The sequence below is a fragment of the Lonchura striata genome, chromosome 8 (genome assembly GCF_050655825.1).
Source record: "Lonchura striata isolate lonStrDom1 chromosome 8, ASM5065582v1, whole genome shotgun sequence".
In the NCBI taxonomy this organism is placed as follows: Eukaryota; Metazoa; Chordata; class Aves; order Passeriformes; family Estrildidae; genus Lonchura; species Lonchura striata.
Window position 1 is genome coordinate 9,661,295 of NC_140710.1, and position 26,176 is coordinate 9,687,470.

General features: G+C 49.9%; 1 protein-coding gene across 5 annotated transcripts; it reads right to left on the minus strand.

Moving 5' to 3' along the window:
- Window positions 1-21,895, minus strand: LOC144246758 (uncharacterized). Of its 5 annotated transcripts, XM_085585731.1 has the most exons (6): window positions 15,457-17,784; window positions 11,825-12,295; window positions 10,428-10,760; window positions 9,943-10,103; window positions 6,443-6,492; window positions 1-121 (listed from the first exon to the last, which is right to left on the minus strand). In XM_085585731.1, exons 1-6 carry the CDS (start codon window positions 15,524-15,526, stop codon window positions 16-18), a joined length of 1,191 nt encoding a protein of 396 aa, XP_085441857.1. In that variant the 5' UTR covers window positions 15,527-17,784; the 3' UTR covers window positions 1-15. The 5 variants fall into 5 exon arrangements, with proteins under 5 accessions (XP_085441857.1, XP_085441855.1, XP_085441856.1 ...); XM_085585729.1 differs by lacking the exons at window positions 1-121; window positions 6,443-6,492; window positions 15,457-17,784 and adding exons at window positions 6,973-9,141; window positions 21,805-21,895 and having other exon boundaries at window positions 11,825-12,292; XM_085585730.1 differs by lacking the exons at window positions 1-121; window positions 6,443-6,492; window positions 15,457-17,784 and adding exons at window positions 6,973-9,810; window positions 21,805-21,895 and having other exon boundaries at window positions 11,825-12,292.
- Window positions 21,896-26,176: the final 4,281 nt, after the last annotated feature.

The window sequence follows — 26,176 nt, forward strand, 5'->3', positions numbered from 1 at the left end:
TTCCAGCAGGCATTGCTAAGTGTCAGGGACTGTCAGTGTTACGCCTCCATCAGCTCCACAGTCTCTGAGCTGAAAGATCAAGTGTAAAGTCTCTTCTGGAAAGAAGTAGCATCCATGGCACCTGCAGGGAAAGAGGAGATCACAGGAATGATTTCACACTTACTCCAGTGCTACTCACAGAGTCTGGGATATTGTTTTCCAGCATCTGCTTTAGAGATCTCGTGGTAAGGTCAGGTGTCCTGTTGTCCCTTTCCAACACAAACTGACCCCTGTATGGGAAGGGTCTGGCATTGTGGCCATGTCTCAGAGCAGAAATGGGGTGGCTGATTCCTCCTGGTTTAAACCTGAATAATGTGGAGCTGTTGGTGCCACAGCCAGGCGAAGTCCAATGCCTGAACATTTTTGCCAATATGTTTTCCTGCTTCTCATGGAACCTGTTTTCCACTGCCTTGTGCCACTACTTGTAGCTATGTAAGAATAAATATTAAATTGGAATAACAGCAGTTTCTCCATGTGTAACAGGTGTCACACAATGTAGGCAGAGGATGCTTAGACTCAGCAAGTCTATCCTTGAACTTTTGGCCAAATCTTCTGTTTTTTTCCATTTCTTTTAGAGAGAAGCAAGAACTTGCTGAGATAGGCAGAGTGGTTTTCTCCATCTTTGGCTGAGGTTCCCACCCCAGACACTTCAGCTCCAACAAGCTTTCCAGTGCCATGGAGATCGAGGTGCCTGCAGGAAAGTGTGGCTGGATCCTGCACCCTCAGGATCTTAAGAGCCTGGAAGGGTTTTCTGCTGTGATGTGGATGACAGAGCTCTACTGTTCAGGGCATTCCAGAGGTCATACAGATGAGAGGCTCAGTTTTACTGGTAGGGCTGAGTATTAGGTGCCTAAAGGCAGGAAGACAGTACAGTTTGGAGTAGTGGCCTAGCACTTGGACCAGATTTCAAACTTAGTTCTGAGAGCAGTACTGCTATGCCAGGACAGAGGTAACATGTGTGTGCCTGTCTGTTCTTTCATCCTCCCTCCTCCTGTAGTGTCAGGGTAATGAAAAGCTGCATGTGAGGGCCAATTATGATACTTATCACTTCCTCTGACAGTGCCAAGATACCATTTTTTAATGTGGCTCCATTTTTGTTTTGGTGCTGACACACAGCCAGTGAGAAGGTGAAAATAGCTCACTTCAAGAAGGTTTACCTCTCAGCCTCTTCATCCTTTTGGATTTATGCCTTGCTTTTAGGATATAAAACCCCCTTGTGCTTGCATTAACACTTAGCATTAAAAGAAATCAGGAACAAAGGGCTAACACTCCTTTAAAATTAAAAAAAAATCATGCCCTACTTTAGTAAGATGCTTAAAATTCTTGTGAATGGAGGCTGTAAGGCATATTAAACTGCCCTGTGTGCTGTTTTTTCAATTTACTAATCCTGCTGATTCAGATTTTACTAGCAAACCTGCTACAATTAACTGCTTTGTAGATGCAGTTGTAACATGTCAGGTTGCTGTTAGGGCAATTCCTGAAGAGCCTGCACATCCCATCAAAGGGTTAAGCTTTTCTCTAACATTTATTCTGAGGCACATGCCAGGTGGGGACTCTTATACAGAGCTTTACTGATCCAATGTTCCAGCAAACCCCCTCATTTCATAGTAAGCAGCTAGTTACCTGTTGCTATAGCTATTGTAGCAAATATTTGTATATAATAGTCTGAGAAACCCTGCAGGAGTTATTATGGCAGGGGCACCCCAGAGCTGTGTTGGCAGTTTGCTAGCTTAGGACACCTGGAACCACGGGCACCTGTTTCTATTTGAGCTTACATGGCTTGTGAGGATGCTGGTTGGTATTTCTGCTTGGTATTTCATTGGTTTCAGTGGGAGATAGGTGAGGATGTTTTTAATAGGGTTTGAGATGATTGCAGAGCACAGTGAACCAGCAGTGCTGGAGGGGATAGACACAGACTGCTGCTGTTCTCCCGTCTGGCACATGGGGAAGGATAATTCTTTGGTATTTTGGTGTAGATTGTACATATATCTCCAGGCTGTGTTTTGAGCTGGAGGAAAGCAGTGCTGGAGAAGTGGCTAGAATTAGCTGGAGTGATAATCTCAGCAATGACCTGCCTGGGCTGGAGCTGCATGACCTTTAATGTTAACTAAAAGATGCCGTCTTTACTGTCGGGAACTACTAAAAGATGGAAAGGATATTGGCTTACCTGGGTGGGCAAACTCTTCTTCACTTGTTTGTGCCCTGGATTTTCCACAAGTGGAAGCTGTGAGGTGTGGGGCTGATCCAAGGGGGGCAGGAAGGGAAACCATTTTGAGAAATCATTCACAGACTGCCCAGCCCCACACTCGGCCAAAGACCTGAGCTGTCGTTTACCATCTCGTGCCCCCATTTTCAGACCTGCCCCTTCTACCCTTTCTGTGTTCTGCTCTTTCTCTGCAGGGACAGACACTGGTGCAGGGCCTTTATTTGTGATTTGTCAATCAGCTTTGGCAGCTGCCAGCTGGCTTGAAGAGAGATGCTGTGGTGCTTGGCTATAGTGAGGGTGTCCCTTCAACGTCAGAGAATTCCTAGCTACAGTCCTCTGCTTCAGCTCTCTCCCATGTGATGGGATGTATGATCCTGTCCTCTGAGCTCTCACTTGGTGGACCAGAACAAATTAAGAGAATTTAGTGTGTTTTATCTACTAATACCCTCAAATGTTTAGTTTTTTTCTCCCAGTTATACAGTAAGTTTTGTGTTATGTTGGACTGTGCTTACACTGTTGGCTATCTAAACCTCTGGGATGTAGAGCTAAGCTTGGATTGTTCATTTTAGGGAGACTGTGCACAGCAAGAACAGAACAGATATAGAATAACCATAGATTTACCCTGTCATGACCCAGTATGGAGCAGCTGACTTGACAAGTGCTGGTAAAATGCTTCCTCTTGTGTGCCACAAAACAGGTGGAGGAAATCTTGTTATTTGAACAGAAAATTCCATGATGCTCCTAAAGGGGAGGTTGCTGGTTTGCTTTATGAGAATAGAGTACCAAAGTGGCACAAAAGGGCTCTGTGAAATTTCCTTATGTGGTTTGAATTTTTTTATTCCATTTCCTTCTGAGATAAATTAATTTAATAATTGCTGTCTGTTGAAGGAGAAGGGAAGAGGTGAATGAATGACACCAGCTTAGACTCTGTAAAATAAAGGGAGCTCTTTTCTTAGTGCTTCTCTAAGCTCTTTGTGAAAACAGGTTTCCTTTCTGCTAGACAGACACAAATAGTTTTGTCCACAGTTGCCTTCCACATAAAAACATTGAGATCCTTTTGAAAAAGTGGGCAAAATTTCTCATCCTGCCCTTAAGATTATTATTATTCAGAAGGGAAATTTAAGCAATTAGCAATTAGCTGTGTTTATTTGTCTGTGTGATCAGAAGGCATAGCCAGGACTAGTGCAAAGGAATACTTTGCTAATTTACAGTTGTCCCTAGTAAAGCTCTTCTCAGTCAGAATCAAATGAGTGTCTAAATCTGGCTGAAAGTCATGTTCAAGAACCCATGAATCTTGTCTTGTTCCAAGCAGAACGTGTAATTCAGCATCGAAAGCTTCAGGAGTCTAACATAACAGCAAGTTTTTAAGAAAATACTGAACAGAGCTGACTGATCATCCCTCTTCCTACTGGTCCCAAGAAAGACCAGTGAAAGGAAACACTCTAATGCTGTGGCAGCTGATGTGTACTGAAAGAGAGAGGGGATTAAAACAGGGGATAAGTTACCCTGCAGGAGATTGTCAACAGATGCTCCACTGTAGTTCAAAGAGAGCTGGCAAAAGGATTCTGCTGCAGGGATATATTAATTCTGGGCAGTTCTTCACAGGGAGAACAGTTTTATGACTGGGAGGATACCTTTGGTAACTAACTTAGCTCTTTATTTGATCTGAGGGTGGGGAATCTGGTCTACCTGTAAACAGAGAAGGAGCTGAACAGTAGGAACAAACATGTACTTGTTTTTTTGCAGCTGTGACCACTGTCAGTCTGATCAAGATCAAGCTGGTTTTGTGGTTCAGGGGGTTATTTAGCTGATGGGACATTGAATAGGAAAAATATTACAGAGGAACTGAGGCTAACCATTGTTAAGCTGCTGGGGCATGTGAAGCAGACCTGTGTTGAGTATGTCTTTCAAGTACACTTATTGGACAGGAAGTGGGAACAAGCACAAGGAAGACTGTGCAGGCTGTCAGGCAGATGAATAAATCGATCCCTTTGTATTTAAAATGCACAAGATTATCAACCTAGCTATGCTTCCTTCATGTAGTAGTTACTGTTTCCTTATAAAACCTTAACAGTGTTACAGTATTAACAAGCTCTCTATCACAATTAGAAGGTCCACTTCTGGGAGCTTCTCAGTGCTTTATCTTCTGACATTGTTTTGAAGTTGTGTTCTGGATGAAGGTTGATTTTTTTCAGTTCTGTGAGGAAACATGACCCCAGTAGTATTAAAGCAAGGAAGAGCCTTCATTCAAATGTGTTTGGGTGGGGAACTTTGAAGCCTGTTGTTATGTTACAAAGTTCTGAGAGATTAAAACAAACCAAACCACAATCAATTTTGGGAAACTGCTGGGAGACTTTTGTATTTGCAGCCATAGTCTCCCAGCTTTGCTTATCACTTTGGTATGTGTCAGTAGGACTGAAAAGTTGTCTGTTTTACAGACAGTAAGTGCATGGTTTCTGTTTTCTTTGTGGGGGATGGAAAGGAATATTGGAAATAAGATTCCTGTCTCACTTCTGCTATGTAGTGAAGCAGAGGTAGCAAGTACATGAACATCATGGACAGAAGCTCAGGAGGAACACCTAGAAAAACTGTCCCCCTTCCCCCATGACAAATCCACATTTATACTGATTTGATGTAGTTATAGAAAATTAAATATAATGTGGAAGTGTGCAGCCTGCTGTTTCCTTCACAGGTATCTGGGAAATGACAATAGGCATTTCTGTTCTCCCCTGGGTGTAAGAAGAACACTGGCTAGTAAAATCTTCCAGGTTCTGCATCATTTCATAGTCTTCATTACTGAAAATTTACTGCTCTGCCTCTGGTTTGCTTCTGTACTCTTGCTCCCTGGATCAGTGGAATGTCTTTCTCATTCTGCTTTAAGTGGTAGCAAGCACAGGAGACTGACTGTTATCCATGTGAAATCCTTATGGGATGATCACTCCTACAAGAACCACACACTGCCTCGTTCACTCCAGTGCTCCCCGGGACAGTTTCTCTGTCCCTGAACACTCTCTGTAGCCTTATTTACAGACTTGCAGTGTGATATGATGGTTAATACTGTGTCTAAAGCTAAAATGCAGACACTGAGACATGAAGGACAACTGAGTGGGCACAGAAATGGCATGAAGCACAGGTAGCCCTGCCCATGGCACAGCAGCTCTAGGACTGTTACCTTTCAGCTTCTCAGATCCCCTTCCCTTCAAAACATAACGTCTGGAAAGAGGAGGGGGGAGGGTCAGAGGAGGCAGATGGGTCTCAAACTCTGGTTTTCTTTTACCTGTGTTTCTTTCCTTTCTATTTAACTTTAAACCCAAGTGATTCAGTTGATTCTTGGTCCCTTGCTAATTAGTAATACAATCGTGCCTTAGCCTAAGAGGCATTAAAACTAAACCCCATCAGAGGCAACAGCTGTGTTCAAGGAGAAATGCATAGGCTGGCACCAGTCGGTTTCTGGTTCTGTCAGTTCTCTTTGCTGCACAGGAAAGGTGAAGCCCACACAAGTGGCCCATGGTCCATCTCCAGATCTGGCCACCTCAGAGGTTGCATCATCTGGTTGGAAGGTCAGAACTCAGCTGGGCAAAGGCACAAAGCACAAAGCTTGGTGTGTCCCAGGGGTGGCTGCCTGCACAAGCCTGTCCTGCTGCTGCCTCTCCAGCTAACACAGCCCTGCTCTGAGCTGCCTCTCCAACGAGGCAGCCAAGCAGTTTGTTCTGCAGAGAATGAATCAGCTCTGAGTGGGTTTGGCGGTAAAAAGGCAGAAGAGAGAACACTCCAATATAAACCACCAGAATAATGCTGACTTTAGACCTGAGAAGACTGGCTTAGTTGTGGCATGTTTGTTTTGTTTTGTATGGTTGTGTGTTGGGACAGGACTGAAATCTCTGCAGGGTTTAGAGTTCACCCTCATGTCTTCAGATTACTCAGCAAGCACTTTACTAGGCTACAAAGTCTTTGTTTGCTCTCCCCTTGCTCTAGATCTTCCAAGGATTTGCTTTTCTAGATTAGTTGTGGGAACTCTTCAGAAATTACCAAAAAGTTTCACTCACATTTTGCTTTTGCAATATTAAATCTTTACTACAAGGAATCTATGACATGAGCTGACTGATTTTGCCAAAGTATTTTAACAGCTAGGAGAGACTCTTGGCTCAGGAAAGACTTACCAGGTCTGTAGCAGAAGCTGGGCTTTTGAGCACTTACCCCTCTGTAGGTCTGAGCTCTGAAGGGAAAAGTTCAGAACAGCTATAAAGCTAAACAAAAAGAAATATGTATCTTTCAGTTTGCTTTGTCTGCTGTACTATAGAAAGAAGCATGACAGATGCTACTTAGGTTTGAATTAGGCTGACTTTCAGGATATAAATAAGATTTGGGGTTACAGTCGACAACATGAGAATATCTTCAATGAGAGGCAAAGGGAGTCTAAAGATGTAGATTAGAATATTTGGTCTAGTGTGGTTCTCTAAAACAGATTTAATCTGATTTAACTGTATGCATATTAATCTCACTCGACTCAGACCAGGAATGACCCTGACAAGAAAGGAGCACAGGCAGGGGGTGGTGTCCTTCTGAACTATCAGAGCTATGGTTCATGGCTGTCTGGCATTTTCTAGTTATCAGCTCTGTAAGTCTTTGTGCCCCAAACTGCTGCTGTTTATCTATCACAGGATTCATTGTGATCTATAAAAGCTTTTCAGTTAATGTTTACAATGAAAATATAAGGACTGAGACACTTTTGGCATTTATAACTTTATTGCAGAAAAAAAAAATCCACTATCAACATATTTTACAAACAAAGTAGCACTTTGGTGTTGGGTGAGTTTTTCCTCATCCCTTTCCCCTGCACAGCCATGCATGGGAAACCAGAACAACCAGCCTCTGCCCTTTTGATTGTGTGCAGACACATTCCCAGATATGCCAGCCTGTACCAGTTCCATGGAGTTCTATTTTCCACCACTAACTTGCCAACTTTGTGCCGAAAACCAGCAGCACCCTGCCCTCCGGCAGGGGAAACAAGTCTGTAGCTAGGGAGATTGCTCTGTGCAGACAATGCTTGATACAAAAGCTTTGGAGTTGTGACAATTGCTCTTTAGTTCTCATGCAATCATAGGAGAGAACCAACCGTCTTCTCTATTTTACTGGGCATCAGTACACAGATGGAAGGCCAAGCTGAAGCTCAACTGCACTGCAGCCATTTGTCAGCCACTCTGGAAGCAGCAGCACAGGGAGGAGGAACTGCTGCCTTACCCAGTTCATCTAATTGACTCAGACTGGTTCTGTTTCACCTTTGGGCTTTCCAGGTAACTTGAGCTCAGCTGATAGGGAATTTGCCCTTTCCCTGCTACAACTGGGGAAAAAAAGGTACTTTTGCAAGTGAGGCCTGGTATCTGTCCTTTGTGGGGTTCAGTGATATTGTTACTGAAAGAAGAGGAGAAACTGAGGTTTGTAGAGCAATGTGGCAGATAAACTCTAGCCCTTGCTGTATCCTGAAGGAGCAACTGGCGTAGTCAAAAATCGAACACTCTAGAGAAGGCATGTGTTTCCATTTACCTGCAGTCAAATGTGAGCTAGAAAACGAGAGCAGGTGTAGTTACATGAAGATTGTCATGTCACAAACACTCTGGTCTTTCTGAGGCAAGGGCACCAGAAGCTCCTCTGATTTACACTCAGAGGCTCTGGTCTATGGGTTTCCTTGAAAGGCCTCAAGAGCTTTGGATGCAGTCTACAGCAGTGATATTTTGAGGCAAAAGTGCAGAATCTAATCAGCATAACACTAAGAAAGAGAAGGGGAGGAAGGCACCTACATCCAGGATCTGTCCTCATGACAAGACACCAAATGGCTCAAAAATCCAACATCAAAAAGTAGAGGAGCTCTGACCTTGCATAGCACAGGAGGGAGAGCGAAGCACCAGCTTTGTACAACAACTTCCAGCAACCAGATGCTAGAAGCAAAATGGGAGGTACCTGAGGAAAGGCTTGTGTTAGCCGAGGCAGGGAAATGGACTAAAGCATTTACTGAGCCTGGGAAAGGAGTTTAGACATATGCCAAAAGCATCAAGTGTAGGAGACACGGCTTCCTAATTTCGGTGAGACCAAATTAGTGTGTCTAATTTGCAATAGACTGAGTCCTATCAAGCTCGGTTAAGCTAACATTATGTTCAATTTCCTCCCAGCAACTTCAAAGCAACATCAAGTAGCAGGGGCACTTCTCCAGTGGCCACAAAACTGTTTTCCCTGGTTAAAGAGAAAAGGTATGCATCTAGGAAGAAAACGCAGTAGTCTTTTATCCTCCTGTAAGTGTTTCAGGATGGGTAATGCCAATCCTGGGACCAAAGCTGAAACAGGAACAAAAAAAGTGCAAGAAAACCATCAAAACAAACAACTTTAAAAATACAGAACAAGAGGGAGCCCAAGAGAACTGATTTCCACATTCTTGGCTTCCTCAGAAAACAGCAGTCTCCTTTGCTGGCACTGTGCTGACACCACCAGTGTTAAGAGCCCTAGTCTGACACACTTGCCCACCTCCTTTGAAGGCAGCAGCCACCAGGATCAACAGAAGAGATCCGTGCAGAACACCATGGCAAAGATTGTTTTGGCTAATTGGTTGCCACACTTAAAAGGAGGAGACACCTCTTCAAGGCATTGTTTTGAGGACAGCCTGGAGAAGAGGGTCAGACTTGGGCTCTGATTCGCAGCATAGAAACTTCAACACTGAACTATTTAAAACGTCTAAAACCAAAAACCATCTGAAAAGGATCTTTCAGTTGTGTGCAAATCACAGCCCCATATTCCTCAGCAGATCGTCTGGGACCAAGTCCTCAAGGCCTTTTCCTCTGGGCAGTAGACAGCCTGGTTGCCTAGTAGCTGTAGAGGGAGAGAGGGGTGTCCTCCATCATGTCATCCTAGAAGCAGAGAAGAGGGTGCTTTAATGAGATGTCTGCACGGTGGCATAATGGTCCCAGCTGGGTGACTGCTGTGCAGGCAGCACAGCCACACCATCACAGTGTGGCCATCTGCCCAGCCATCCACCTAAACGCTGTCACTGTGCAGTTCCTGGATCTTGGGACTGTTCAGTCTCCCTCCTGCTGCAGCATTTGGAGAGAAGAGGTGTGTGCAGGAACTGCCTGCCTGTTGCAGGGATGTGGAAAACTGGGTGTTGAAAACTCCACTCAGCTTGAAACAGCATCAGCTTGCTTGTTTAGCTGCAGTACTCCTCTGTTCCAGAAAGTTCAGGGAGTTATTTGCAGCTTCCCCAGAGTTAGTCCAGCCTCTGGAACCCTCACATATTTTTATATTCCCAAAGGGCCAAACACAGACAGACAGACAGACAGACAACCTCCCTGGAACAGAGCATAAAATCTGCTTTGTCATTGTTACAAAGCAAATATATGAGAAAACAGGAGGAGAGGTTAGGCAGGTGTCATTTCAGGACAAGCCTGGATGGAGCTCTCCTTCCTCTCTCTAACCTCTCAGCATTCCCCTGCAGGGTGAGGGGAAGGCAGAGAGCTTCTTTAGTGCCCAGCCTTGAGACTTGCTGTCTTGACTCAAACCTTGGATGGAAGGAGAGGGACCTAAGGAGGAACAGGAGTGTGTGATCAGCATTGGTGTTGCTGCAAATACCCAAAGCATTGCTAATGAAGGAGAACTGCAAAGCGGGCAGTGGCAAGGCAGCCCACACGGGCTGGGCTGAGGGCACAACTCACCATGGGCAGGTCCTGCAGGCGCCGGAACTCCATGCGGTTGTTGTGCTGGCGATAGCGCAAGAAGCCCACCAGGCCCAGGATGCCCACCATGACAATGAAGACGGAGATCACAGTGATTACCAAGGGATCAGCCCTCGTTTTACCAGCCACGTTGGGTAGCTCTGCAAGGAGACCAAGGGAATGAGGCCAAAGGAGAGCCTTCAAGGGCAAAGCTTTTTCTTTTCTGGTTCTGTTCAGTACAACCAAGAGGCAATTTGAGGTAGCTCCAGCCCTTGGCCATGTTTTGTGAGAACAGGTACAAAACAATTACACAATCTATTAGGCTGGAAAAAGACCTCTGTGATTATCAGTCCAACCTGTGACCTAACACCACCTTGTCAACCAGACTATGGTATTGAGTGCCACATCCAGTTTTTCTTTAAACACCTCCAGGGACAGTGACTCCACCACCTCCCTGGGCAGCCCCTTAAAAGCAGAGCATTTACCTGAATTGTTATCATCACCAACATCCAACACAGAAGTCTTCTCATGCCTGGGCTCCAATGACTGGGCCAGTGTAGGCGTGCTGGTGGGGATGGCAGCTGTGCTGGCAGATGTGGAGCTGGTCACGAGGGGTGTCACTGTCACAGTACTGGAGGCAGTAGCAAAGGCTGTGCTTCGTACAATGGAGATGGGAGCAGAGGAAGTTCTGGGCTCCACAGTGCTCTCCTCTGTGGCACCCCCAGGGGTTTTTGTTGCTGGCTTTGTTTCAGACCTTGCTGCTGTGGGCCTCAGGGTCTGCCCATCCAAAAGCCCTGACTGAGAGCTGTTAGTTGTTGCTGCAAAATAGGAACAAGCAGTTATTTCAAAGGATCCAGTGCAAGCATTCAGTGTTCTGTGGGACTGGACAAGCTGGAAGCAAGACTATAGGAAAGACTACTGGGACTATAAGACTAGCATCTTATGGTCAAACCTTTGGAAAACAAACAGAATCTTTAGCACAGCCACAGCTGAGCCACACTATAACCCACAGTGCTTAGAAAGTCCTCTCAGTTTTCATATGTGCCAATCTGCAATGTCAGCCAACCTCAGCTGGGCCCATGAGGCCTGTCCTTAGGGACAAAGAACAAGCAGACAAGCTTAAACAACTCTACACACAGCTGGGGATCACCCCAGAGCAAGACACTGGGCAAGGCCTCTCATTCCTCCTAACAGGGAGCACAAAGGAGGCTGCCCAGGGACTGGGTAGTAGCATCCCCTGAGGCTGTGTCAGTGTGTCACAGAACAGCACGACCATGTGACACAAGCCAGGGAAAACAATGCAGCTGTGCATGAACACCATGTCAATCAGTGATCAATCAGTATCTGCCTCCCATTAGGGATATGTGACAGCCTGCAAGGCCCCAAGATGGACAAAACTGGAATTGCAGACCCTGTAGTCAGGCCCTGTGCTGCCCAGAGGGATCTGAAGGTAGGGTAGGGTTTCCTGAAGTTGCCCAGGGATGGATGAGCTGTCACTAGTGCTTGCCCATCTCCATGTTTTGTGTTAAGGGAGGGTGTGTTTCTCCAGGGAGGCTCCCATTGAGCCCCCAGCCCTGATGCCAGAAAGGCCCAGCTGGGCAGTGCTGCTAAGGCATGTTGTTTCAGATTAGATGTGTGAAGGATGTCCCTGCACACAATCAATTAGAAAGCAGCCAGCACAATTAATACCAAAATTAATGACGTTTGCAAAGAGGATGTTGAACTAACATCTTTGCAAATAAGTTGCACTGAACTGGCTCTGCTTAGTGTCTCATTCCCTTCTTCTCCCTCTCTCCAGTTAGCACGAGAGTGCTCAGACATTTCCAGGTTGTGAATCCTTGAGGCAGAACTTTGTGCACAGGCAGTAAAGGCAAAACCTCACCGGGCACAGTGTTCAGAGGAGGCGTGGGGGTTGCACTGCTGGCATCATCCGTTTCATCAGTTGTGCTGAAAGGCTCTGTGGCATCATGGCTGGGCTGGTTTTCTTCCAGAGTGCTGGCAGTCAAGGCAGGGGAGGGGATTTCAGTGCTGCTGTTGACTGACAAGCTCATGTTGTCATGCTCAGGATGTGTAACTGTGATGTCCCCAGGACTGGCAGTGGTAGAAGCCTGCAGTCTCTCTGCCTTGGAGCTTGCCATGGGGGTGGTAGGGATGAAGGCATCATCCACCTGTATAGCATGAGCCCCAGTGGCACTGAGTGTTGCAGCAGTCAGGTTTTTCTCCAGGCTTGTCTGAGGAATGGCAGTAGTGACCAGACTGAAGTCAGAGGCTTCCCTTGGCTGATGCGAGGTGAGCGCTGTGCTAGGAAGAGGTGATGGTGACACCAAGGCCTCTGCTGTCTTCTGACCCTCTGCTGTGGAACAGAGAAGTTTGTCAGAGATCCCACAGTGAGAGGGGAAACAGAGGGGAAGGACAGAAATGGAACCTCTTTATTCCCCTAATCCCAATTCCAGCACAGGTTCACACTTGAGAAAGGGATTCAAACAGCTCCTCTGTCCTCCTGGTTTTTGAGGCAGGGACCTGTTCTAGAGGACTTTTTCTTTACCCTTCTCTCTCTCCAGTCCTGTGTTGTTGCTCTCTAGGGTCAGCACCACCAATCCCTCTATCCTCGAGCAACTTTTAAACTTTCTTAAAGGATCTGGATTTGTTCAAAGTATCACCTGAGACCTGATTCTGTATAAGTCTTCTTTGCTTAATTGAGAAAAATTCAAAAGTGGTGTTGAAAAATACAAATGAGGAAAATGTGGAAGAAGACTCTCTATCTGCCTTGGCCCAATGAAGTGGAGAGAAGTGATATTTGCAAAGACTGCAGGTGGCAAAGGCAAAGCACATATTGTGAGTCACCTTAGTAGTAGTGTGGGATTCTGCTGGAGGGAAAGGTGAAATGGGGAGCGAGTACTACAGCTAACAGGGCTGGGGTGTGCTTTGGGAGCTGCCTTCATGAGCTATTTATGAACACATCACCAGCATGAAATACAACTGTTGGCATAGAAATTGGGAGCTACTCAGCCTCCCACTACAGCAAAAAGGGGCAGTTTTCCTGAAGGGAAGCTGCAGCAAGCAAGGATCCCCCCAGATCCACAGCTGCTAGACAGTGTGACAACATACGGGAGGAGGAAAACCACAAGGCTCTTACACTGCCTGTTCATAAACACAGATCCTGTGAGGGTTTTTCAGGGTATAAACAGGAAGAAAACAGAGAAATGTACCCACATCAGGATGGACTCTCCAAGTTAAAAACGTCTCATAGTCAATATTTTGACAATTTCTGTTAAAGTTTCTATCCAAGCCGCAGAAGACAGATGAGGTAATTACAGAAAAAAAATTAAAGGTACTGAAGCAAATCCATCATCATGCCCCTTCTCCCCACAGCATCCAAAGCAGATGCTATCAGCAAGAAACATTCATCCACCAACAAAGCAGCCCATTCTTATACCGTTTTAGGGATATTTCAGCAGTTTTTAACAGCTCTTCAGAACAGATAGAGTTATCAGAGCTCTTCTCCAGCTACAGCACTTAACAGGCCCTAGAAAAAGACACAATACATTGCTCTCTCAAGACCTTTGCAGTACCCTGACCAGCTGGAGAATTCAAAGCCCTGGAGCAGTCTGATGGAGCTGTGCTTCGCCGGCCGGGGCCCCAGTCCCAGGAGGGTTCCTGCAGGGATGTACAACCCTGCTTGAACGAGTCTCACAGGGAACCCCAGCTGGAGCAACTTAAAACATGAAGACCAAAGGCCTAAGTGATGCTCCCTTTGGCCTTGCCTGGATCCAGATGTGCACGGCCAGGAGATGCCTCCAAATAAAGCGAGCTGCTCTGCCATGAAGCTCAGGCATAGGATACATCAGTAAGACCTGCAAGGAAAAGAGCTGAGTGCTGCGTTTCCTGGGACCAGGCACCAAAAGGCACAGGTCTTCATGTAACAAGTTCCAGCCCTAAACACAGCACTGCTGTTGAGCATGGGGTGGGATCCCACCAGCTCCGGATGCTGGCTGGGCACTGGCGGATGCTTGCTCAGTAAACACCCCTACCTAATCCTACACAGCCAGAGGCACAGAGCCATGCTGTCCCCGTGGGTAAACAGGAAAGGTGGTGGCCAGGTGCCTGGCCAGTGGCAAGCCTGGCTATGTGCTGCTCTGAATAGCTGGCCTCTGTCCGGGACAGTCTCTCATGGGGTGGCAAGTCATGACTTGAGTCATGCAGAAGAAAGATTAGTGGAGAGCTGTCTTGGACAAAGGCCTGAGCAACTCTGCAGCCATCATGCCAGTTTATGACTAGAAAAGTGATAGGCAAGAGGGTGCTAATGTCTTTACAAGCAGCTCGATGGGTGAGGATCTTTAGGAGAAATGGGTTTTAATGTCTCTACCCACCTCAAGCTGCAAAGTTCGTTGCCAAACCCAGTTTGAATTTCTGGTGGATCCACAGAACACAGGTAGCCTGAACTTTGAGGGAAAATGGGTTATTTTGTGCACAAAAGGAACGGCATTGGGAAGGCAGATGAGTTCGGGCCCTACACTCCGGGACACCTCCCCGCATGCCAGGAACTGTCATCCCTGCCTCGAGGTGCTGTGGGACAGGAGGGCTGTGGGGACAAGCAGCTCCCCCACCCCACTGCACACACAGCTTCCTGCTGTCTGCAGGAGGCAGCGCCAGTGGGACTGGCATCTCCCTAAGCTCTTCTCTCTGAGAAGCCACTTGGCTTCTTCCCACAAAATCATCTGGTGTAACAGCAGTGTGGTGTGTAAAACCTGGTTTGTAGAGAATTGCAGAAGAGATTTTAAATTAGCAGGCAAGGAACAAGGGACTGGTTTTGAGTATGGCAAGTGTTGATGGCACCTCAATTAGTAAGTCATCCAGCCCAGCACATCACAGCACACCCAGCTCAGGAAACAAAGGAGAGCCTAATCCAGACTAACGCAAGAATTCGAGACATTAGGAGATGATGCTGGGAAGACAGAGAATGCAAGAGCCTTTGAATGGCCAAGGAAACAAAGGACTGAGTAAATCCTGATCACCCGGGGACAGGCAGACAAAAGATTCCCATCACCCATCTGTCAGCTCCTAAGGGGTAAGGGCACATCGAAAGCCGGCACACAGTCACCAAGCAAAGCACCTGGGAAATCCCCCAGAGGTGCAACTTGCTCATTGTGAGCTGTAGGTGTTAAAAGGTACAAGCACTGAGTTTTACTTCAGTTTCAGTTTAAAATAAAACCACTCCTCCAAAGGGCCTTGCTGCAATGACATAGCTTTGTTTGTCAGTTTTATCATCCATCCAAAAGGGCAACCTACTGCCACGCAGACGAAATCCTGGGCAAAGCCTGCGGTACAGAGGGGAGAGCAGAGCTCTGCTGCAGCTGCCTGTGCTGGGGGAGACCCAGGGCTGGGAGCCTCAGGGGTCCAGCTCCTGGTCTGCTCTGGAGTTTGGTACCCAACAGCTCAGAAAATCCCCATCTCCAGCGCTGTTGTTGCTGCCCCAGTCACTGGGTGCTGATGGTTTTAGTGTTTATCAGTTACCTATAGAGATGCAGGTCAGAGCTCGTTCCTCTGGAGTTTTCCTGGAGAAGCTCTGCTTCCTGCAGCACATGCCAGGAAAGCCACGGCTGTACTGCCTAAGGCATCGCCCTCACCAACTTCAGGAGACAAGAGGGAATCACGTCCTTGTTTCAGATGCAAACGGAAAGAGTTAGTGTGAATGCTTCACCTTTTCTGTAATTCTCCAAGACCTGATAGTTGCAGCATCCCAGGACAGCTGGGAAAGGTGCACTCACCCTTGAATCCATAACAGAGCAGCTACGACTGTCCCAGGATCTGTGAGCAAGACCTCTGACCATAGGAATAGCTCTTTCGCTAATAGGGGACCAAGGGTGAGCTTTCTTTGGTTACACTTCAGCCTGCCGAAGCAAAGCTGGTCCCCAGGCTACAGCCCCACCCCTGCCCTGTGTCTGTGCTAACCCTCCAGGCTCAGCCTGTGCGTGGTGAGAATCAGAGATCCCAGACCACATTAGGGCAGGGCTGGTGGATTTGGAGCAGCAGCTCCCATCAGACCGTGCTGACTGCAGTGACCTCTGTCTGGGAAACAAGAGGGGCAAAGGAAGAGAGTGGTCCCAGGGGAGGAGGGAAGCAGCCAACCAAGAAGCAGCCCCTGCATTGGACAAGGGTGGGAAACACTCCCAGCTCTTTGAGGGAAGGGAGGGCTCTGAACATCAGCCCACAGCTTCAACCCCCCTCTGGCATTGTCTGACAACACTGAGGGACCTCCATGTATCAACCCAAGCCAGCCCCAGAACAGACATGTTAAATTATGCCAAAACAGAGAGGAGTGAAGGAAGCCAGCTCTGCAGGAAATGGGGCCATTCCTGCCTTGTGCTCCCTGCCCAAGATTCAGGGCTGGGGCCAAGCGAGGGGCTGAGGAAGGTTTGCACAAGCAGCACAGAATCACTGCTGTGCCAGGGTCGTCACACAGAGTGGAGATCGTGGTCTCCATCCTCTGCCACAGCAGCCACCCCACCATCTATTTGCTTCTCAGAATAAAACAATGACAGAGCAGGGCCTCAGCTGGACAAGACCCTCAACAGGCTTCTGCCACAACCCTCCTGCCACTCAGCAGCATCCTCTGCACCCTCCTTGTCTGACAGAAACAGCAGCCTGAGCTCCCCAAAGGTCAACACCAACCTAGCTCCAATCATAGACTTGAACACTTTTTAAAATCCCTTTTTAAGGGGATTTGAGGTGAGGAAGCCCATGGCAGGCTGCTCCTGGGGACTGAGGGAGAGAGCAGGGCAGCAGGATGCAGGCTGCAGCCACCACTGGAAAAAGTGCAGAGTCCCAGGTGAGAGCTAAGCACAAGGATGAGAAGGATTCACCCAGGATTTCAGAGAAAGTGCCCATGGGAGCAGGACTCCTGGTGTTGATGTATCCTTCTGCACAGGCTGTCACTGTCTGAGGATAGCACCTCTCTTAAATCAGCTTTCTACAGAATGCATGTCAAATCACTGCTCTGATTCATTGAAAAGGCACCCAAACCCTTCTACAATGCTATTTTGGTGCACTAAATGAATTAGATTTCCATTTAAGTGTAACAGCTTCACTTGCAAACAACCTAGTAAAATGGAAAAATACAATGTTTAAAAAGAAAGAGCATAAACTATAACATGTATGCATCAAAGCAGTTATATCTTATTGCTAAGCAAAGTACTTCATTAAGTGTAGAAATTATCTTTGGGTGCCAGTTATTGCATTTTATGGCAACCAACCAACAGTAATTAGACAATCTTTTCAAGGAAAAAAAGCTTGAGTATAAATGCAAATAAAACCATATAGAGGGATTGAAAACCAAGGCTCTTCATTTCATTTAAAAGAAGAATTGGAATAGCTCCTGATTAGATACTAGCTGAGCCTGATCTCTTTTCCTGGAATAATAACTTAAAAACCAAACAAGCAGCAGAAGAGATTTCTGGAGCCCTTCAGGAAGGTGCCAGATGCACCCAGAGATGCTGTAGAGCATCACCCTCATGGTAATGAAGCAAGCTCAGAGACAGGATTCGGTACAAGGGGCAGCTACTTTGTAAGCTCAGCTCATTGGATACCTTGCAGGACTCCGATGGAGGCAGGATGCCAGAGGGGTTGCATTTGCCACAGGCTTCAGTGCTCTCCTGCCAAGGCTGATGCCCAGACTGTCCCCATCCCCATCCTGGCTGAGAGAGGCTGAACAGACTCCCTCTGCTTGAGGAATCCAGGCAGGAGGTGGACCTTGCAGCCTGCTTGGGGACCTCGTGAAGCTCTTCATAGCAGCAGTTTAATTCATTGCACCCCTCGTGGCCCCTGCGAGCTGCTCTGCAGGCACCAAAACCGCAGGGGCTGAACTGGGGTGCTGAGCACCCAGGTCAGCCCTGGAGAGCTGCCAGGCCAGGCATGCTGCAAAGCAAGGGCTGAGGTAAGGGACAGGAATAGAAACCAGGTCTCCTGACTGGGAAGGCAGGTGGCCACGAGCAGAGCATGAGACAGGGGCAGATTAGATATGGGGTGCTGAGCGAGTGTGGCACTGGGGAGGGACAGCCCAGCACCCAACCTGCCCAGGCAGGCAGGAAGATGATTCCTCCTCAGGGCATCTGTGGATACCGGCCAAAGGCTTGAACCACAGTGAAACAAAAAAGGGAGGCTTCCACCTCAACAGATGGCACTGCACTGGGAACCAGGACAACCAGCCAGCGGTGGCATGGCAGAGCAGGGCAGAGCAAGAGCTACGGGAACAGGATGAGCAGCCTTGTAAACAGCACTATAAATGCCAAGCACAGGTACTTCAGTACTGGGAAAACCTATAAAGCAGCACAGCAACAGCACAGCCCAGAGCACACAGTAGTGGGGCAGCACCAGCCTGATCACTTCCTGCAGGAGCAGCACCCCAGGGTGTCACGCTTTGCCTGGCCCTGCCACATGAGACCCTCCTCACCCAGCCAGGGGAGAGAAATGAAAAAATCTTCTTTCCTACAGGTTTGCAGGAAGGTCTATCACTGATGCCCCATTTAGATGTGACGGGGCTTATCCTAAATTTCTATGGCAGGGAAAAGGGAGAGCAGACTGCCTTCCTCAGCTGCCATTGTCAGAGCAGCCAGTTATTTTCCACGGGTCACATACAGCTATGGAGCACCTTGCTAGGCAGGAAGGTGCCTGGGAGACTCCCCTGCTGTCTGGTTTTGTTCTTCAGTAGGGGACTGAGCAGTGATGAAGACTCCTTTGCCCAGAAGCTGCTGGGCACACCCATGGCATGCACGGCCTGGGAAGCTTGCCCTTCTCTGGGGTTGTGTAACTCCAGTAATATGGCAACAGCGGGGAGCTCTGGCATCAGACAGCCTGGCCTTGCTTACCTCAGGAGTCACAGCTGCAGTGGAGGAAGCATTCACATCGTTAAGAGAAATTAATAAGCCAGTTGCCTTAATAGCAGCCCCGTCTCAGGAGGGAGCCTACTCTCCAGTGCACTGTGGCATGAACTGGGGGGAGTTTGGATATGAGGAAGCCTGCCCAGCCCTGTTCAGCCCCCAGGTCCTTCCAGCAGTGTAACTGCTGGTTCCACGGGCTCTGAGGCTTGGGGGATGCATCCTGACCTGCCCTGGGCAGTCCTACAGGGGGCTCAGGATGTGACCCCAAACCTCAGTGGTGCTGAGTCCTATGAAAGCTGCCCCAGAGAGCACTGTGGGGATGATAACAGACCTAGGTAAAACCCTGCAGCAAGAACAGTGTCGGTCCACCCAGATGGTCTAGGTGGAAAGGAAGGAGGGACAGAGGCTTCTGTGCTTTATATCGTCCTTGCTCCCCTTTTCCTGGAGGGATGGGGCCAAGGGAGCTGAAGGAGGTGAGTGCTTTGCCCCTGTCTAACAGGTCAAGCCTTTTTGGAAGGACAGCAGGGTGACAAGGCCCACGCTGTCCCTGGGGGTGAGGGAAAATCATGTGTAGAAGTGGCATCAAAGACTGATGGCATGATATGAAAAGCTGGGCTGGGAATGCAGGGTCACACAGCTGGAGGAAACACCCAGAGCAGAGGACCAAGCTGTGGCTCAGTTCTGGGTGCAGCAGAGCTGGAGCTGTCCTGTCAGGGTGGGGCCAAGTCCATCCACTTGTCCTTGCCCTGGGCAAACAAAGGGAAAAAATCACAGAAAATCGTCAGCAGGACCTTGAAGCAGACACACTGCCTTGCCTGTGTGCACAGCCCCGGTGGTGCCCACAGAGGAGCTTTATGTGCTCCTGCTGCTCCCAGCCCTGCTCTGCTCTCACTGCTTGCAAGGCAGCTCAGCACGGGAGGGAGAGGCACAAAAATGCCCAGACCAAAATCACTCGGGTTTTTATTTGTAAGGCTGATGGTGCTGGAGGAAGTGGATTTCCGCAGGCAGTGAAGAAAGGCTGCATTGAGAGGCCGGGGTGGGCAGAGCACAGGAGAGCCTGAGCTCCTCTGTGGCCCTGCTGCAAACCCTGACGGGGAGTGGGAGCAGGCACTGCCCCACAGCAGGGGCTACGGGAATCTGTGCTGGGAGCAGTGCAGAGAGCAGCTCATGGAGCTAGGACAAACCCAGTTTTGGAAAAATTTGTCTGGGTCTGCTGACTTTGGGGCCAATCTCTGGGTGAACTGTTCCTTTCCCCAACCACTGTCTTGCTGAGATTTTCTGGTGTCTCATTATGGGCTGTGCTTGCTAGGAAGCATTTTATTATTGGCAGCATCTCTTCCATCTATTTTCTATTTTCACAAAACATCTAATCTTTCAACCATAGCTGGGATTAGGTAGCAAATTCAAAAGCTATGAAGGCAAGGGCCAGGTGAGCTGCATAAGTACCATTTCCTGAGACTGTGAAGGATCTTGGATTGGGACACTAAGCAACAAAGATCCCAGGAAAAACTCAGAAAACTCAGTCTTAATTGAAGAAAAAAAATCTTAATTTCTGGTACATTCTGGCAGTTTTAATCTTTGACTTTGCAGCAAGAAGTTTCCTATGAGCCAGCTGGGGCAAGGGGCTCCCTGGGATTTCCCAGTGTGCCCAGAGTGTGAGACACGGGGCCAGAACACATCCCCGGGCAGCTCAGAGTTCCTCCTCCTTCCAGCGGTGGAAATCCTGAATCCTTCCTTTGCCAGTGGCTGGTCACCTCCCCACATCCCATCGCAGCACAGCCACTCTCGAGTGGGGAGTGCAGCTTCGCCCACATAAAGGGCGCTGGTTTGGGACCGCAGCCAGTGCTCAGCCTCAAACCCAGCCGCATCCGGCACCCAAAACCTCATCCTCGCTGCTGGGGCTTAGCCCCACAGGCATCTATTCTAGGGTTTTCCCAGCCCTAATTAGTTATTAGAAACTGAGTTTCTGTGTGTCACCGCCTGGTCTCTATTGCTGCCGTCACGGTGCTGGGACTCTGACCAGGGTCTGGCCAAGGGTTTTTCTCAACGACAAAGAAGAAGAAACACGTTTTGCTTTCTGTGCTCCAGGCAAGTCCCTAAATTGCACAGAGCCTTTGTCACTTCCAGGGTCACGGGGAAGGTGACAGCCCCCCGACTTGGGGCACACTCCAGCCACGCGGCAGAGCTCGGTGGTGTCGGTGGACAGGGCTGTCAGCGCCACGCTGCAGACTGCGTCTGCCCACGTGGGGACGTGTTGATCGTAGAGCAGAGCCGAAATACCGCCCGGGAGTCTGCCCGGGGCCGGGGTCTGGCTCCCGTTCCGTCCCGAATTGCTCCATCCGTCCAGCCCCTCTCCCCGCAGGCACCGGGCCCTCGTCCCGTCGTGCTGGGGGAGGCGGCAGAGCTCGGGCTTTGTCCGGGCTTCCCTCGGGGGGAAGCTCGGCAGCGGCTCGTAGGCACCGGCGAGCTGCCGGGCGGGAGGCAGGAGGCTCGCAGGGCTGGATCCCGGAGGGCGAGCGCCTCCAGGACCGTCGCCCCCCTCCCCGCACATCCCCTCGGGATCCCGCCTGGCGGGAGGTGAGCCCGGGTGGCTCCGCCGGCGGGAGCAGCGCTGCCGGCAGCTGCCTTGTATGGGCAAGGCCGGGACCGGCGGCCGCACCGCTGCCCGGAGCGCGGGGCCCACCCGGGACCCCCCGAGCATCCTTGGGCCGCCTCACCTGCGCGTCCCCCGGGGCGACGGCGCCCGGGTCCGTGGGCATTTCGCCCGAGTCCGGGGGCAGGCCCGGGGCGCCGCTCCCCGGAGGGACAGCCCTGGGTGGGGGCTCTCCAGACCCTTCTCCCGCAGCCCCACCAGCGGGCGGAGGAGCCCGGGTCCCGGCGCTGCCCCGACGGCTGTCCCGGCGCTGCGCTCCCCGCCGCGGCGAGACCGGCGGGATGCCTCGGTCAGCCCCCCCGCCCCGGCACCCCTCGGCGGCCGCCCCGGTACCTGGCAGGGCGCAGAGCAGGCAGCAGGCGGCGGCGAGGCGGAGCAGGGCTCGCCGCGTCCCCTCCATGCTGGGCCGATCCGCGCTGGCTCCGCCGGCGGCACTGGGGCGGCGCCGGGGCGGGCCGGCGGCCGGGGCGGGGCGGGCGCCGCGTGGTCCAGCCCCGGCCCCGGAGGAGCGGGGAGGGGGCAGCTGCCGGCCTGGTATCCCGCATCTCCGTGTCGGACAGCGCACTCTCGGTCCGGTCCCGATTCGGTCCCCGGTACCCTCGGTTGGGTTCGCACCGCCCCTGGCACTCTGTGTTCGTGCAGGACACCCTTGGCACAGTCCGACACGGCCTCGGCATCCTCAGAGCGGTCACTCCTGCTTCGGGCAGGATACCTCCAGTCCCGTCTTTGTTCTGGGAATCCTTAGCCCAGGTTTGCACCACCTCATCCCCCCACAGACAGTGGTTCAAGTGACCCCAGATGAGGATCTCACCACCTCCTAATCTACTCTTGGCATCTCCAGTTGTGCCTGACATCCCCACTTCTGCCCCATGCATGGATGGGAACACTAGATAAGCCCAACGTGGAGCATCATCTTGGGGCCTCCGGGTAGTTTTAGGGTACCTGGGTCCGGGCACAGCTGGGTGCAGAGGTGCTCCAAGCACCCCTGGATAACTGCCCTGGCCAGGGCTCAGCTGGGTGCTCAATGTACCACGGCTGGTTTCTCAGGGCATCCTGCAGCCCCTGGACATCCTCTGGCTTCACATCCCTTCCAGCCTCTGGGGGGCTGGCCAGCCTCACTCAGGCACTGTGCTGGCTGAGCCATCCTTCAGGAGGTCTGACTGCTCTCTTCTGGCCAGTATCTCTGAAGAAGAGGGCCCCATGTCATGGTGTGGGCTGTGCTGATCCTCTCTCAGGCTGCTTTGGAGGAGGTGGGGGTGTGGGTCCCCTCCTCCAGATCCTCGTGCCTGCAGCACCAGGGGACAGAAGAGGAAAGTAGAAATGGATAAAAAACCCAAGAGGTTTTGCCACCCTTTTTCAGTATGGAGCTGCTTGGTAGCTCCTGTTCTCAGTTCTGAGGTAGAAGAGAGTTGATCTGATACAGAACTGATCATGCCTTTTACCAGCTTTATAAGAAAAAGTAAAATTCAATCTTAGCCCCTCATGGGAAATGTGCTTCTAGCTGCTCACTACCTACTGCCAAGAAAACTAGATGTACCATTTTCTGGCAGAGGTAATTATGCTTATACAAATGTCCCAGTTCTAAGGGGAATTCTTTTTAAGCATATTTACAACTATGGAGTTGTTATAGGAGTCTTCTGTTACCCACAGAGCTTGCAGGGCTACCCAACAGACCTAAGCCTCCTTGGCTCCAGACAGGCTTGGTCCCTTGTTCATCACCTGGGCCAGGAGCCACGTCTCACCAGCGAGGGACCAGGGCATGTCCCCAGGCACCACCCCTGAGTGAGGAGGGTGTGAGCTCCAGGGGACATGGGCACTGCTGGCTGCGCCCCTGGCTCCTGAGCATGTCCAACACCTGTGTGCTTGACTCACTTCTCTGCTCTGGCCTCTCCCTGGAGAGGCCAAAACCATAATATCCACCTCAGCTGGCTTACAGAGGGTGGCTCGCAGTCGTCAAGGTTACCGGTCCCTCTGCTTTAATTAAGCACATTGACACTTCACAGGGGTATTTTCAACAGCTGGGGGAGAAGGAGGAAGGGGTCTGGCAATCCTCAGAGGGGTTGGTGAGCAGCACCATAAATCTGGGCAGATGAGACCCCCTGCAGGTCACCACTATTATTTAGCTGATCTCTGCACTCAGCAGGATTTTTATTAACACACTAATGAAGTACCTTTGGCTCCCCATAGCAAGGAAGGAGAAATTGGGAGCAAGAAAAGGGACTGCATCTGTGTGATAATGTCTTTAAGATGATACTGCTCATGTCCCACCCTGGAGAAGGGAGCAAAAACCAGGGGAACTTTAACATCCCACTGGTACACAGCCACTTTCTTATGGAATAAGCAAACCCATTCCTCTTAGACAGTGGGCAGCAGCCCCCCATGTCTGTGTAGGCTCCTGGTTGTTCTTGAGTAAGACTGAAAACACCCTTGCAAGCCCCAGCAGTGTCTAGATCAGACAGGTCTGGGTAGCACTGAGAGTTGAGAACTTAGAATAACTTCTGAAAGAAGGTTTTGTGCTCAAAAACCACATCAACTTCTGCCACTGTCACACCTCCCTCTTGCAGTGGCTCTATTCAGCTCCCATGCTTTTTTTTCTCGGCTGCCAGCCAAGTCATGGAGCACACCAGAGATGATAATGTTGCTTATAGTAATTTAATAGGAAGAAGCAGATAATAGAAAAATAAGTGAATAGAAAATAGTGCCAGCAAAAGAGCTGAGGGGAAGTAGGGGCACAGGCAGGGGGATAGAGATGCTGGCCCTGGGAAAGATAAGTAAACTCAGTCCTTGGGCTGTGCCCCCCAGCCCAGGGTATGGCACAGGCTGAGTGTCCCCCGAGTGAGCAGAGCTTTGGCCTCGCTGCCACCATCACCTTCAGCCCCACACAATCTGAAGAATGATCACTTGTTTCACCAGTCCAGGGGTGAGTGATTGCAGCAGGGGGAATCCTGAGCAGAGGGATGGCTCTGGACATGTGAGTGGTTCACCTGGGCTCATGTAAATCATCCCGTTTCTTGTGCTTTGGCCTCTCTCCCCTCTGCCCTTCCCAGGGCACTGGGAGCACGGCTGGTGCACATCTCAGCCTGGCCTTGCAGAGCACAGCAGATCCCAGCCTGTCCCTGTCCCCTTGAGGGGATGGGGCATGATTAGGATAGTCTTGGTATCATGGATGGACAGGCCCAGGTATCATCCCTAAACAGCTACTTTCATCCTCCAGAAGCTCTTCAGTGCAGAATGAGGAGAAGACCTGCTCTCAAAGGAAGACAGCTTGGCACTTGTAGGGATTTTCAATTCTCAAAGAAGCTGGAAGTCAACTGACTGGAGCAGAAGAGCTAATCATTGAGTGAGTCATTCCCCCTCCCAAAGTTGAAACATTAAGCCAGTTTTTTTTATGAAAGGCAAATTAAATCCCACAAGTCAGAGCCAAGAAAAGAGAATTTATCAAAGAGCAGGAGATGCCACTGGGGGACTTGCAGGCAGACAGAGGGAGCATTTGCTCAGCAGCCCAGGATATTACATCTCCTGTATCTCTCCTCCAATGCAAAGAGCGCTGCCATTCATCTATTTTTAATAACAATGACGCAGGCAGTGAACCTGACTTGAAGGCTGGAATATCATCTTCTTCCCTCTGCATATCTGTCCTGACTCATCTTCTGTTCCAAGAGCTCTCCACAGCTTGGTAGCCCAGCAAAGGAAGAAAGGAAGAAAAAAACTGAAAAAAACCCCTAAAAAAACCCGTGGATCAGATAGCAAAGCATAAGAGTTAGAGAATCATTCTGGTCAAGGAACAATTAACACTGTGACTTCATTGGCTCAGGGAGCCAGGGAACATTGAGGGTCTGGGAAACTTAAATGCATCTGGGGGCAGGCTGATCAGAGAGTGGGATCTCTCAGAGAGCTGAGCAGGGATCCAGTAGCATCTGAATATTTGTAAGTCTTGCAGCTCTGCAAAAAGGGCTGGAGAAAGCAGGGGCAGAGCTAAAGGTGCCCCAGCCTGGGGTGACTGGTGGGGGGAACAAGCTGAAGTGCTCTGTGGTGGCAGAGTTCTCCAATTTCAGTGCCACAAAAGGGAAAAGTCTCTTCACTGTTGTATCTGAAGAGATAAGGAATGAGTGCAAGTGTGAGGAGCATAACCAGAGGAGGAGAGGCTGCTGTGCAGCCTGAGGACACAAAAAGCTGTGCTTTCATCCCAGAGATAACCTAGTTTAGCTGGGGAGTGAGGACAGCACACCAGGCACTGCAGAAACCCTTTTGTGCCTCAACATGAGGCAGAAGAGGTGGGGCTGATGGCCACTGGGCTGTTGGCCTTGATCTTCACAGGACTGCATGGCCTCTTTCAGCATCCACCATGGTCTAAGTGCAAATCTGTATTTCTGCACTTTGATGGGTGAATACAAAGCGAACACAACTTCATCAGATGTTTAAGATTTTCCCCTACAAAATTGGTATTCAGAAATCTCAAAAGTTCAGGTGCTGCTGAGAGAAGCCATGACCCCAGGCCTGCCCTGAGTACTGGGGTCTCACCCTTTGCTCTTCAGATCCCAAGGGCTGGAACATGGTGTGTTGGGCTCTGCCTGGGGCTGAAGCAAGGCACAGTGACACAGGGTCAGTCCTGGCTCATTGCCCCAGTGTTTGCACAGCCTCATGGCTGGGAGCACCTCAGAGCAGGCAGGGGCCAGCTGGTCGGCTTGGTGCCACTCCATAACCA

Coding starts and splice junctions, on each gene's coding strand:
- LOC144246758 (XM_085585731.1), bottom strand. CDS start 15,526: ATGTGCTGCAGGAAGCAGAGCTTCTCCAGGAAAACTCCAGAGGAACGA. Junction 12,296..15,456: donor TCTGACCTGCATCTCTATAG/GTAACTGATAAA, acceptor TCTGTTCCACAG/CAGAGGGTCAGAAGACAGCA. Junction 6,493..9,942: donor GCCTGCAGGACCTGCCCATG/GTGAGTTGTGCC, acceptor CTTTTTGTTTAG/CTTTATAGCTGTTCTGAACT.